This window comes from Typopeltis vanoorti, chromosome 4 (assembly GCF_054136105.1).
Source record: "Typopeltis vanoorti isolate ZY-2024b chromosome 4, IOZ_Tvanoo_1.0, whole genome shotgun sequence".
Classification (NCBI taxonomy): domain Eukaryota; kingdom Metazoa; phylum Arthropoda; class Arachnida; order Uropygi; family Thelyphonidae; genus Typopeltis; species Typopeltis vanoorti.
In genome coordinates this window covers 164,997,160-165,011,194 of record NC_143552.1, presented here as the reverse complement: position 1 = coordinate 165,011,194, position 14,035 = coordinate 164,997,160, and the positions used below count along the sequence as shown (strand labels likewise).

Here is a 14,035-nt window from a genome sequence, read left to right as displayed (position 1 = left end):
TTTTGTCTTATCTTTTTATAGATATAGAGTAGATAACATTTATTATTAACAAACTGCTTTTTATTAATATAATTATAAAAATATACATCAGACTTTTGTAAGAATTCATGTGAAAAAATTTCATGACACAAGATATGAATTCTGAACACTAATTTTTACATATATCAAATGCATAATGTAAAAATAGAATGATAAAGAAATTTTATACTATAATATATTTTACATTTAAATAATCATACCTGGTACTGTCGCACAATGCCACTAGTGGTCGCTTTGTTACAAAAGAATCTTTTCGGCCAAATACTATATTTTAAAAAAAATCAAATCAAATCAAGAACAATGGCAGATTAAAAAAAACGTTTTCTTTAGTAACAGCATTACCAAATTTACTAATAAGTTTTTATTTAAAATGAGTCAGAAAACTGTCACTACAATAAATTTATGTATGAGACAAAATGGAAAGATCCTGAAGAATACTAAAGATCTAGAACGGGCATAGCTAGGAACCTTAGAAAACAAACAAAAGTAAAACCTAATAAAACTAGACACTTAATACATTTAAGTGGTATCAATTGTTAGTGGCTTAATGTGGAAGAAATTTTTCATAGAATGGGAGGGTAGAACAAGGGACCATCCCTAGAAACTGTATAGGAATTTTTATGGATATGTGCAAAGGAAATTATGCTAATGACCAGGTTTTTAAAGTCTCACAAGACAACCAGATCTAGTCCTTGTGCTTGGATATCCTGGTATTGGCTGTCCTGCCCATTTGTCCTTTGCAGTTGTAAACTGTCCTACTATGGCTAAACAGGCAGGACAGCCAATATCAGGATATCTGAACACGAGCTACATCCGGTTTCACCGATACAGCCACTCAAGACTTGCTGACCATGCATTGGACACCCACCACAGAATACCCTGGAAGAAGGACGCTTTATTACACTGCAGCAAGTACAAGTACGAAAGATTATTCCTTGAATCAGCCTCAGCTCCGAAAAACTTTCCAAACCTCAACAAATTTGTGTGCCTGAGACTGCCAGATTTGGGAAGCTTACATTCTAAGATCATCAGCCCAACAGCCAAGACAACCCAATTTAACACAACAGGGGACATCTTTAGTACTCAAGGACTGACTTCAGTTGCCTTTCTTCAGTCTCATTTGCTTAGTATGAGTGACTGCATGCACATATCATTGTTTTGTGATATATATATATATAGAGAGAGAGAGAGAGAGAGAATTCTACAAGAATTACAATTTGGCATTAGTGTTTTGCTTTAAAAAAATGTATAGTCATGTTTAAAACTGCTCAACAAATCAATGATTAAGATATAAATCCTAATGATTAGCTTTCACATGCAAATCCATGATATTATATTTCACATGATATATGCTTCAAAATAGCAATACTATCACCATATTCTGTTGGAAGTGTTTATGAATTTTTGCACTTAGTAAAATTTCCACCCAGAAGAATCAAATCACTGCACACAGTGTTCAGAGAGCAATTCATTAAGATAACTGATTAGCCAAGGTCAAATACCTCAATAATATGATTTCATGTCCCTAACTGCACATACATTCAGCAGTAAAACCAATCCAAAAATAATAATACATAAATCATAAAATATTTCAAGTATTTTTCACTTTTCATATAAGCTAGTAAAAATAAATTAAAAAAACTGCAATAAGAAAACATTACCGAACTTGAAATAAAATTGTACTAGTAGAAGTGATAGGGGAAGCATTCAAGACTGAATTTCTCTTTCAAAATTACCTGAATGAGGTGTTGAAAGTAGCCTCAGCATTCTCACTGGACCTTGTCTCCATGATAGTATTTCTTGGGCTTCACCATTTGCCTGTTAATAAAAACAATTATGCATTTAATGAAATTTATAATTGTAATTAGCTATCTTTCTCTCCGTGCTGCATTTGCTTTGCTCACTTTGACATCCCTATGATTTAGAATACACTAGTCAATAACAGATGATTTATGTTACCAGCTGATGTTCATATATGATTTTTATTATTATCCCAAGACTCATTCATCTAGGAGGTCCTTATACCTTATTACCTTTCTCCTCACACATTTTTGCTAACATATCATTCATAATCCTTGCTCTCTGCCTCATTTCACCACTGTCATACCTGGGCAACACACTTACTACTGTTGGATCCTACTTCTTCTCAATCTATACTTTGGATCCGACATGATTACTATTACAATGCTCTTAACTAATTGATAGGTTGCAAGTTGATTTCTAATTCAAATATAAAGAAAATTTATATTTAAAGACTGTGCCACTTTATATCTGAATTAGTTCAAGAATTGAAGGTAAACCAACTCTTAACAACCCTTCTCTTATATGTTGTTATTATATATACTGGCCGAGTATATTTAACTTACTTAATTTACCCGCTTTGGTTCGAATATTTTATGAATGGTGCAGTAAAAGAGATTCAGGCAAAAAACAACTTTGGATTAACAAAAACAAACATTTAATTTTAAAATCACAAATTTTACACTTAACTTCAAATCAGTAATTAAGACATCACAAACACTTTAGCTTCTCTGATAAGTACAATCATACAAACTCAGACAATGGTAAATCTGTTATCTCTATAATACAGTCTTCTCACAGTTCCTTAAGTTCCAAATACAACAAAAATTTCAGTAATACCTATTCACAAACAAACACTTTTAAATTTACACTTTAGCTAACTTCCTCAATAGTTATTGTTAGTATAAGGAAATTCTCGGATGAAACTCTCACACTTCTCTGTATAGGAATATTAACAGTTGGAATAATCTTACCGATAATCTTTTTTCTTCACCTACTTATACGTAAACACTTTTTATAACTGTAAACACTTAAACAGTATACGGCACTCATTATAATAATTCTTCTAAGCAATAACTGAATTAATCATTGGTCACAATACACATAATCAGATGTTCTTGCATGAAGCACTACTAATCACTCATGAGTTAAGGTAACACAATAATTCCTTAACTTTAGGTTTTATATGCACAGTTGTTCATTCCTCTAGCATTCAATTAATTCTTTAGGCACTATAATTCTAAACACAGCTAACGGTAAACTTCAATTTTACAGCCTCTACTATTCCCTAGTAACCCCATACTATATTTCAAGGTTAGTATGTCCTTGAAAGGTCGGCGCTGAAATTGAAATCTCAACTCAAGTATTGCTAGTTTATTTAGTAGTCACTCGGCTGTCTTCCATAGCTATAATTGTTATTCTACAATTTATTAGCTAACTGCCTCTCGACTAGTAGACTTAAATTAGCTGCTTGAGTGACTTGCCGACTCGCTATTATCGCACTGTGATTCCCGAATGCTCCGATTCCAACCTAATGCCAATCCTCTCCTTTCTCTCTCTTAATTAATTAATAATTTCAGTGTTCATCGCTTATATATATCTGTTCTTCCCGCCTAAATTATTCTCGTGATTTCTTTCTAAAACTCTTTTCAATAAACCTTCTCCTCACGTGGTGTTCCAAAATGTGCTCACTCACTTACATACGTCTCCATGACAACCAAACAAAATATAATACAATTGAGGTATTGCATAACGCTAAACTTCTACAAACAGGAATAAATAAAGAATATTTACATTTCAATTAATGCGCAGTTAAATTATCAAATACAAGTTCTTATAATATTAATATAGTAATGAATAAAATAGCTTAATAATATTTAATACAGTCTTTCATTATTAATACATATATCTTTGATTAATTAATTAAATATTAGATAAAATTAAAGGTTAAATATTAGATAAAATTAAAATTAAAATTTAATATGAACATTAAATTGTAAAATAAGTTGTTTACATTAAATAATATTTACAAGTCTAGTCTCTGTGATGGAAGATCATGTTGGATTCTGAAGCAAATAATAATTACTTAAATCTCTATATATTCAGAATCCAACACTACCTTTCTTATCACACAATTCTCTCTTATCCGTCTCAACAACCTCCTGATATCCAATCTTATGTGTTCTTTTTTTTTTTTTTGCAGTCAAGTAATTTGTACCTATTACAACTACCAACTCTTTTGCTCACTTACTTCTCATATCTAATTCCTCAATCACTCTACACATTCTACCTCCAGTAAAACATACTTTATGCATCCTCTCATCCAGCATACCTTTAATAATTGAATCACCATACAAAGCCACTCGTGGGTCTTTTGTTCCCTCTTTTATATCAATCTCCACTAATTCAATCCACAGCTACTCAATCTTCAATATAATCCTATTCAAACCTCTATTTTAAAAACAATAATATTCTCAATCTGACCACATCTAATTATTGCTAACACTGATATCAGTACTGGCTGATAACTGATCTATGAATACTCTTCTCAGTAAGAATACTGAGAAAGGGCAGAGGACAAGAAACCTGAATTAACTCTTCAATCTTCTATACTCAGACTTACTGGAACACGTGGAAGCAAGCATATATCCAACCCAATTTCAAAAAAGGGTTATAAAAGCTTGCCATCCAACTACAACCAATCACCATCACTTCAATCCTCCACAAAATAATGGAGAAAATGATCAACAATCAACCTTAACTGGACACATGCTATGGAAAGGTATGGAGAAACTTGTACTGCTGATCTTCACATAGAAGGGCTCAATGCCAGACACAGATATGTCTGGCATCCAAGCCTGCTAAACAAATTGCCATCTTCTGCAATTGGATAGCCAGCTTTCTCTCTAGTTGTTCACTGAATGTCATGGATGGATGACACCCTCTCTATGAGCTGTGCCACTAATGCAGAGTGCCTCAGAGCTCCATTCTACCATCTATCCTCTTCCTTCTTTACATAAACAACTTATTCTCAATCTCCACTAATTCAATCCACAGGTACTCAATCTCCAATAATCTTATTCAAACCTCTATCTCTTTAAGAAAAATGTCAATGAATTTCTTCTTTCTCAATGAAAGCATAATCGATTCACCCTAATCTTTCAACAAACCATGCCAAAACAGACTTATGTTCTCTCTTTTTGCGTACGTCCTCTTGATGTTTGCTCATGCAGATTTCTCCCCATCTGGTCTACGTAGCAGATGACACAGGAATAGTGAATATTATAAACTCCTGGTTTTTTCATTGGGTGATGTGGAGGTTTTGGAGGATGAAGAGATTTTGATATTTTTTCAAGTGGTAGTAAAGTCACTTTTATGTTGTACTTGTAGAGAAGTTTGGCTAATTTATCTGTTACATTCTTGATATAAGGAAGGGTGACTGCGTTCTTAAAGTCTTGTTTATTTAATTTCTTGTAGGTGCTGTATTGAGAATTTTCTTAATTATCTTAGTTTTGAAACCATTCTAGGATCTGCGTTAAGTATTGTATTTCTTCTTTCTGCTTTTCTTCTGTACTGGGGATGCTGTATGCTTTATCCCTTAAGATTTTTATGAGGCCTATTTTTGCTTAGGGTGGTGGTGTGAGGTAGCATGAAGGAATCTTCCTGTGTTTGTCAGCTTTCTATAAATGGAAAACGATAATCTGTTTTTTCTTTCATTTATTTCTATAAGGATGTCTAGGAAAGAAAGTTTTTTATTTTCTTCTAGTTCCAGAGTAAATTTTATGTTAGGATGTAAGTTATTAAGATAGTCTTTAAATGCAAAAGTTATTAAGATAGTCTTTAAATTTACTCTGGAACTAGAAGAAAATAAAAAACTTCCTTTCCTAGACATCCTTATAGAAATAAATGAAAGAAAAAACAGATTATCGTTTTCCATTTTAGAAAGCTGACAAACACAGGAAGATTCCTTCATGCTACCTCACACAACCACCCCAAGCAAAAAATAGGCCTCATAAAAACCTTAAGGGATAAAGCATACAGCATCCCCAGTACAGAAGAAAAGCAGAAAGAAAAAATACAATACTTAACACAGATCCTAGATTGGTTTCAAAACTAAGATAATTAAGAAAATTCTCAATACAGCACCTACAAGAAACTGAAATGAACAAGATTTCAAGAACGCAGTCACCCTTCCTTCTATCAAGAATGTAACAGATAAAGTAGCCAAACTTCTCTACAAGTACAACATAAAAGTGACTTTCCTAACACTTGAAAAAATATCAAAATCTCTTCATCCTCCAAAACCTCCACATCACCCAATGAAAAAACCAGGAGTTTATAATATTCACTGTTCCTGTGGCATCTGCTACGTAGGCCAGATGGGGAGATCGGGAGAAATCCGCATGAGCGAACATCAAAAGGACGTACACAAAAAGAGAGAACATAAGTCTGCTTTGGCATTTCATACAACTTCTACTGGTCACGATGTACTCTGGGACAGAACAAACATGTCCTACATTGATAAAAACTGTTTCACATGAAAATTCAAAGAGGCAGCAAATATGACTAAAATTCCTACACAACGCAACAAAAATCAAGGTTTGATTTTAAATCAAGTTTGGTCAGCGTTTATTAAAAATTTACCCAGTTCAGACCTCGGATAGAGTGAAAATGAATCACAGAACGTGACATCAAATAGCATTGTTTCCAGCTAACACATTAACGGTTATATAACTGATGTATAGATCTGTTATTCATTTTTTAACGAACTTTTTTGATATTCATAATACCAACAAATGAACTTGTTTTTTCGTAATTTCTTATAGTTTGTGTTTTAAACTGTTAGTTCTCTTTACCCCTGAAGATGTTAGTCTGATGACTAACGAAACTTGTTGGGTTTGTTTTTTAGTACTTGTTTAGTTTTAAAAATAGTCTTTTTTAATAAAAATGTGGTCACAAAACCTAAATAATTCAATTGAACTTCTTAACCACAGAAACCTCCACATATCTTTGGATAGTAGATGATTTTTGATGACTAGGTTAATGCCACCCACCCACCATCTTGCTTACTGGAGACCTAAAGTGACTTGAAAAATAGTACCATGTTTAGTCTTTAGAGTAAGGTTCTGATTATACCCTTATACAATCCACAGTACTAAATGTGCTTTAGGTTTACAACCTTTTGTGGTGTAACTGATAAAAAAAACACTAATGCTCTCTCTCTTCCATCAAATTTTCCAATTCATGACATAGTATCTAGCCGACTCCTAATTTCATGTTTTGCTTTTTTTTCTCAGTAGTTCAGTAGCCCATACAAAATCTGGGTCTTATTAAGTACAAAGATGACAATCTGTGTATAAAGTTTCAAAACAAAACAAACAAAAACATTCAATTTTATTATTATTATTATTATTATTAGTCACCTCCAGGGAGTCCAAAGACTCATCAAGGGAGGGCATCTACTCTACGGCTGCGCTTCCACCACTCACAATCCACCAATGGACCGCAACTACATCAACGGCATCCACCACTAGTATTTCCACAGACAATCACAAACATCGATGCCCACGGCAGGATTCAAACCCGCAGCCTCTTGACTGGAGAACAGACACACTAGCCACTCGGCCAGCCAGGTTTTAGATATAAGATGCAAAAACACCATCAATTGAAAACTTCCAATGACAGATAACCAAGATGATACTTAAACTATGAAAATGTGAGAGAAAGTGGCTTTCAAAGTGAATATAAGCTGCTGATTTCAATAAAGGAAGGTAGTTAGTTCATTTCAGAATGAAGCCAAATGGCAAATATACATTTACACAGCTAACCCAAAAACACTGTTTTCAACCATTTATTCTCCATCCTTCTTCTGAGTTTACTGTGTAGATGATATATTTCCCATTTGAAGTCATTCTGAAAATGAAAATTGGAATGTAAATGGAGGTGCATATACAGTGTATACTTACATTATGCAAAGACTTTTGATCCAACTCACAAAATTAGAGCAGATGGGATTGGAGGTTGGCGAGTTGGATAGGCTGATAGTCTGTTTTGGAGTCATTGGTAAACTCCAGTTAAACTCATCTCAATGATTTTTGGATGAGTTTAACTGGAGATATACAACTGTTTGCAGATGATGCAAAACTGGGAGAGTGATAAGGAATCAAGCAGAATTACAGGAGGATTTTGAATAGATTGCATGGTTGGGCAAATGTGTGGAACTTTTTCATAGAATGAGAGTAAGGTAAAAGGGATGACCCTAAAAATTATATAGGGAGAGTGTGAACAAGGGCAGCAGGTTCTTGGCATGGAGAATAGTTGGTGAGCAGAATGCATTGCCTGACAGTGTGGTAATGTGGACACACTGAATGAATTTAAAGTATAGTTTGATAAGCAGTGTGTACCTCCTGCTATGAGTCTTTTGACTCCATGGAAGTCTGCTGTTAATAATAACAATTTACAATTTGCAGCCTACATCCAAATATTGGATAGGGAAAAGGAAAGTTCAGGGAGTTTACCCTTCTTGGACATCTTACTCAACCAGAGTTGCCTTTCCTCATTTTTTGGAAGGCATTTTCTGTTAAAAGTATTATTTTCTAACACTGTTCTGTCACCAGTTGAGTCATTTAGCAGCTTTTCACAGTAATTACTCCAGATATCCAAAATATCCTTTTCTTCATTATCACATAACCATTATCATTAAAAAGAGTATATTAAAAGAAATTTCTGATTTCTTTTAATGTACTCTTCCCTCCATTTATAAGCTTTTTCAAAAACCTCCAGAACATTTTGCTAATTTCCTAACATTTGTTTTCTATGTTCTCTTCCAGTTTTTGTTTAGGAGTGTCCCTTATTTTAATACACTGGCTAACATTACTCAAAAAAGGGGTGTGTATATATATATATATATATATATATATATATATATATTTTTTTTTTTAGGGCATTATGGGCGAGTATAGAAAGCAATTATGGCAGAATAAAAGAGGTGGAAAAATTTTGTACATACCTTGTTTTTGGTTCTATGATGCCTTCCAATTCCAAGATCCTGCTGAAGATTGTTTATAAACGGGGGGAAGGAACATGGGGATGTGTTTTATTTAGTTACTTTTATGCATTGCTTTGATTTCTTAGATTTTTCTTTGTATTCTATCAAAGTATAATGACTTACTTTCTAGGAACTTTCAATAAGCCTTCTTTCCATGACTGTCTCTTAATTTCCCAAGTCCACTACACAGTTGCAAATTTTTATCCTTGCAGATTATTTCACCAAATGTTTTTCCAGCTGAATCAATGTTTTTTGGCATCTGCCAATAAATCTTCGAAAGATTGGTTCTTATTTTCAAGCTCTTCCATTTTTAATTTAATAATATTTGTATATTTTAGTGTACAGTTCATCTCTGAAAGTCACTCGAATGATTCTTTTTAAAAACTTTCTCACACTTTTCAATATGATATTCAATTACATCCTGCCAAAAAACTAAATGGTGATCAGTGACTATGTTACTGGAGATAGGTGATATCTGCACAAAGCATGACAACATCAATATCGACAACAATAGTCAATGATTTCTTATGTCTTCTCTCTGTGTGAATTTTTGCATATTTATATGTTACAACATTGGTATTAGTCAGCACATTAAAAAAAAAGGTGCCAAGAGAGAAGCTATTCAATACGCTACAGTTATATGGTGTGAATGGGGCATTATATCAAGCAATACTTAGTCTTTATTTGAGTTGTAAGTCAGCAGTTAGAATTGAAGGAAGTACAGGAAGATGGTTTAATGTTAAATCTGGTGTGGGACAAGGATGTACATTATCCCCTCTGTTATTCATTATCTATATGGATCACATTATAAAGGAAAGTGGTATTAAACATGATATCAAAATTGGAGATGTTAATGTCAGCTCTTTGCTTTATGCGGACAATGTTATACTTCTAAATAAATCCGCTACAAGTCTGCAAGATTCTCTGACTAAATTGAATAGCTGTTGTAATAGATATGGTATGAAGGTCAGCAATAAAAAGACAAAGACAATGAAAATAGGCAGAATCATTGACAATGTCAACTGTGTTGTGAATGGAGAACCTGTGGAACAAGTAAAACATTTCAGCTACTTAGGCACAATTTTTACTGAAGATGGTAAATTATATATAGAAATAGAGAACAGAATCAGCAAAGCTGGTATGGTGGGAAGTCAAATGAATAAATTCATATGGAATAAGAGAGAAATTAGTTGGAACACTAAATTAGCTATATACAAGACAGTGTTCAAACCAGTTTTAATTTATGGATCTGAGAGCTGGGTCAGAAGTAAAACACTTGACCAAAGACTAGAGACAGCAGATGTGAGAGTCCTGAGAAAGATTATAGGTGTGAACAGATGGCATCAATGGCAATATCATATTAAAAAATGAGGATATTAGAAAAGAACTTGATATCGTCAGCATCCAGGAATGCGTTAGCAGAGCTAATCTCAGGTGGTATGGTCACTTAAACAGAATGGGCGAGGAAAGATTAGCAAAACAAGTGTTCTCTACCAGGTTGGCAGGAAAATGACCCAGAGGAAGACCAAGATATAGGTGGATTGATACGGTACAATGTGCCTTAGACAATAGAAATATAAGATCTGATAATGTTGGAGTCTTGACAAGTAACAGACTGATTTGGAGGAAAATTGTACCGTATCAATTGTAAATTTTTCATGTAGCACAATCATATCCTGTACACCCCTTGAGGGTACATGGCAGAAATTTGATGATGATGATGAAAACTAAAAAATTATGCACTGATATTTTCACTTCATAGTGTCATAATGCTTTTGGAATATGATCAACAAATTAAGTAACACACAGCTGATTAAGTATAAATTTATTGTTCAAGTATATAAAAAAATAGGCATAATGTATACAATAATTTTAAATAAAAATTTTATATCACGGACATCTTAAGAATAGATGTAATGAGAAAAATGCACTTGGAAGTTTTTGCACTTGGTTATACCATACAAATTAAAGATACCACAAAATTATATACGTGGTTTAATCCTTTGTCCAAGTGTAAGCAAACAAAGTTTGTGCCCGAAGTATTTTCAGGACTGGGGCAACTCATGGTAAAGATGGCATGACTTCACATTACTTACCTTAGTAACCCATGATGCAAAGCACATCTCCTTGCAGACATGTACAATGCTATGCATTATGGGAAGGGTCACTACCCAGACTGGTTTCAAACTTTGAAGTCTCTTCAGTGGGAGCCAGACCCAGAGGTGATACCAATGTTAGCATTATATGTGTCCACAAGGAGATGTGCTTTGCATTATGGGATACTAAGGCAAGTTATGTGAAGTCATAGCACCTTTACCACGAGTTGCCCCAGTCCTGAAAATACTTCAGGTGCAAACTTTGTTTGCTTACACTTGGATAAAGGATTAAACCAAGTATATAAAATCTTGGTATCTTTTAATTTACATAGAAAAATGCAGATTTAATTAACTTGTTGCATACTAGGTAAGCATGTAAAAAAATTACCGAATATTACAAATTTTTAAATGTACTGCATCCATGTATAACATCATTGTTAATAAAGGTACCAGTATGCAAAAAAAAAAAAAGCACTGGTATTAGTAATATCAAAGTTCTGAACAGAAATCTGGCAGATACTTACCACACAGTTTTGGTCTTTTCTCTAAATTTTCCCCAAACATTTTCATATATCTGATATTCGTTTCCTAGTCTGCTGTTTAGATCTCCAACAAGGACCAACTTTTTCTTTTTCTTGATTCCATTCAAGTAGATTATCCTCCTCATATTTAATGCTGAATATTATAACTACTACTTCCTTTCCCTAATCCTTGTTATTTGAATATCATATGTAGTATTTGCTATTTAGAAGAATCTCACCTGTTTTTATCATCTTTGTTCCAGTAGTACTAATTATGTCAAGATGTTACTTCTCTAATTCTTCTACTAGTTCCATATCTTTTCAGTTTATAATTTTTATATATCATGGTACCTATCTTAAATTCTACTGATGTTAGTTGGGGTTTGTTCCAGTAGCTAATTTTCAGTGTTCACTGATGAAATCAGCAAAAGCATTGTTTAACCATGCAATGCCCCAGTTGACATTAAATTCCATTTTATTATAATGTCCACTTTTTGGTTTAAACCAACAGAGAATATAGTTTGGCTGGCTAAATCCCAAATTGTCAGCCCATCATCATTTGTTTATTATCCAAATAGATATGTATTAATGGAATGCAGCATGAGAAGGCAAGAAATTGACATTAGATCAGAAGCTCCAGTGAGTTCTTTGAATTCCTTAAAATGTTATGTGGAGGTTATCTAGCTTTGACCCTTAAGGAACTCTTGTCCTTAAATATTACTTAAATGGAACTCTATTCAGTATGCCACTTTAATGCATATTATTAGGTATATAAATGAATTAAATTTTTATAACTGTAATACTTTATTTTAAAAAAATATTAACTACACAAAACAAAACAAGGATTATAATAAATTCCAAAGGGATTCAGAGGTAGTTTAAAAAGTTAAACTGTTTATCAATACAACTCCCCACAGATCACCGCTCAGAAGTATATATTCTGGGGAGAGCTGTTTGTACAGATATCTAAAAACTGTATTGTGATATTAAAATGGGGATATTATGGATCCAGTCATATTTTATGGCAAAATATAGAAAGAAACTTAAATTTTGAAAAATTACCAAAGAGCTTAAGTGAATATAGTCTTCGTATTGAAGTTGCCTTGGTTTACACATCTTCCTAAAAGACAAGCTCTGCACAGGAGCTTGGTATGTTTTTATTAAATTAGGTTTCATGTATTTCGAATAATTGATTCTTGACCAAGACCAGACAGAGCAAAATGTTCAAATCCCCAAGCTCCAAAACTTGGAAGTGACCTTAGAAAGGCCACTCTCCATTAGCTGCAATCCAGGCTTCACCTAAAAAAAGGTGTGAAACCTCAGCCCAGAACATCAACAGGCAAGTGCTGCCAGGCCTAGGATCAACATATGAACGAGATTACCAATATCTTGTCAGAAACCTAGAGAACAAAAGCTCTCAATACCAGAGCAAACCTATATCAGAAAGAAAAATTCATTATATTCATACTCTCAAGCAGTTCATAATTATGAAGTATCATTATGAACTCTCAAGTAAGTGTACAATCAAATTACTAAAGTATAGAAGCAAAAAGCTTCAAAAATAGAGGATATTATGGATCCAGCCATGTTATATAGCCGAATATAGAAAGAAACTTGGTTTTAAAATTTTGAAAATCAAAAGAAGTATAAGTATTATGTCAACAATGGATAGAGTAGGCCTCCATGATGAGTCTTTGACTCCATGGAGATGCCCAAGAAATAATAATATTGCATTTATATTATACTTGCCAAGAAAATAGCCAGTGCAGTTAGCCTTGTGGCTTTTAGCTTTGCAACCATATGCCTGGGGAAGGAGTGTCCTAGGTTCGATTCCCATCGATGACATGAGGAGCTTAAGGATCTTCCTCAGCCATAGCCAAGTTAGTCAGTCTTGGGAGTGGACAGCAGGGTTTTTACCACCAGTTTATCTGGGGTTTTTCATCCCGCAAGCAGGTCCCGTGAATAGATACAGATTACATGAACACACCCTTGGGTGATGCAGCAAAGAGTGACGAACCAGCTGCATTAATTTTGTTGTAAACCCCTCTCATTAGGGGACTCTGCCTGTCCTAAAGGGATGGATGAGATCAATCAATCAAGAAATTATATTCTTGTTTAATTCTTTATCCAAGTGTAAACAAACAAAGCTTGCATAGAAGTAACTTCATGACTAGGTTACTTGTGTACAGAGGCTAATGACTTTGCAGCAATTACTTTAGCATCTCATAATAAAAAAAAATGCTTCCTTTCAGTAGTGTATGATGTGCATTATGGGAGTGTCACTACCCAGACTGGACCTTTGAGATCAGTGAGAGCCAGACCTTTTGGTGAGTTCACTAAGAAGTAAGGACAAAAAAATATTTTTCCTTTTCTTTTGAGTAGCATAATGATCATTTTACTTTAAGGGGGAAAAAAATGTGTCCTGAACCTTTTATTAGAAATGCTGATGTGATGAAATAACTAAACTTACACTTTAAAATAAACAACAGAGTACCTTTATGTTTTTATTGTAATTTTTTATTTTATTTATT

General features: G+C 33.6%; 1 protein-coding gene across 1 annotated transcript in view; it reads right to left on the bottom strand.

Annotated features, from left to right (window-relative positions):
• The window catches only part of rudhira (breast carcinoma-amplified sequence 3 protein rudhira), a 532,797-nt gene that overhangs the window by 463,524 nt on the left and 55,238 nt on the right, over positions 1-14,035 (bottom strand). The window contains exons 5-6 of the mRNA XM_090391579.1: positions 1,776-1,857; positions 240-303 (exon numbers count right to left, since the gene is read on the bottom strand). Coding sequence (XP_090247705.1) covers positions 240-303; positions 1,776-1,857 — 146 coding nt within the window. The remainder of the gene's footprint in view (positions 1-239; positions 304-1,775; positions 1,858-14,035) is intronic.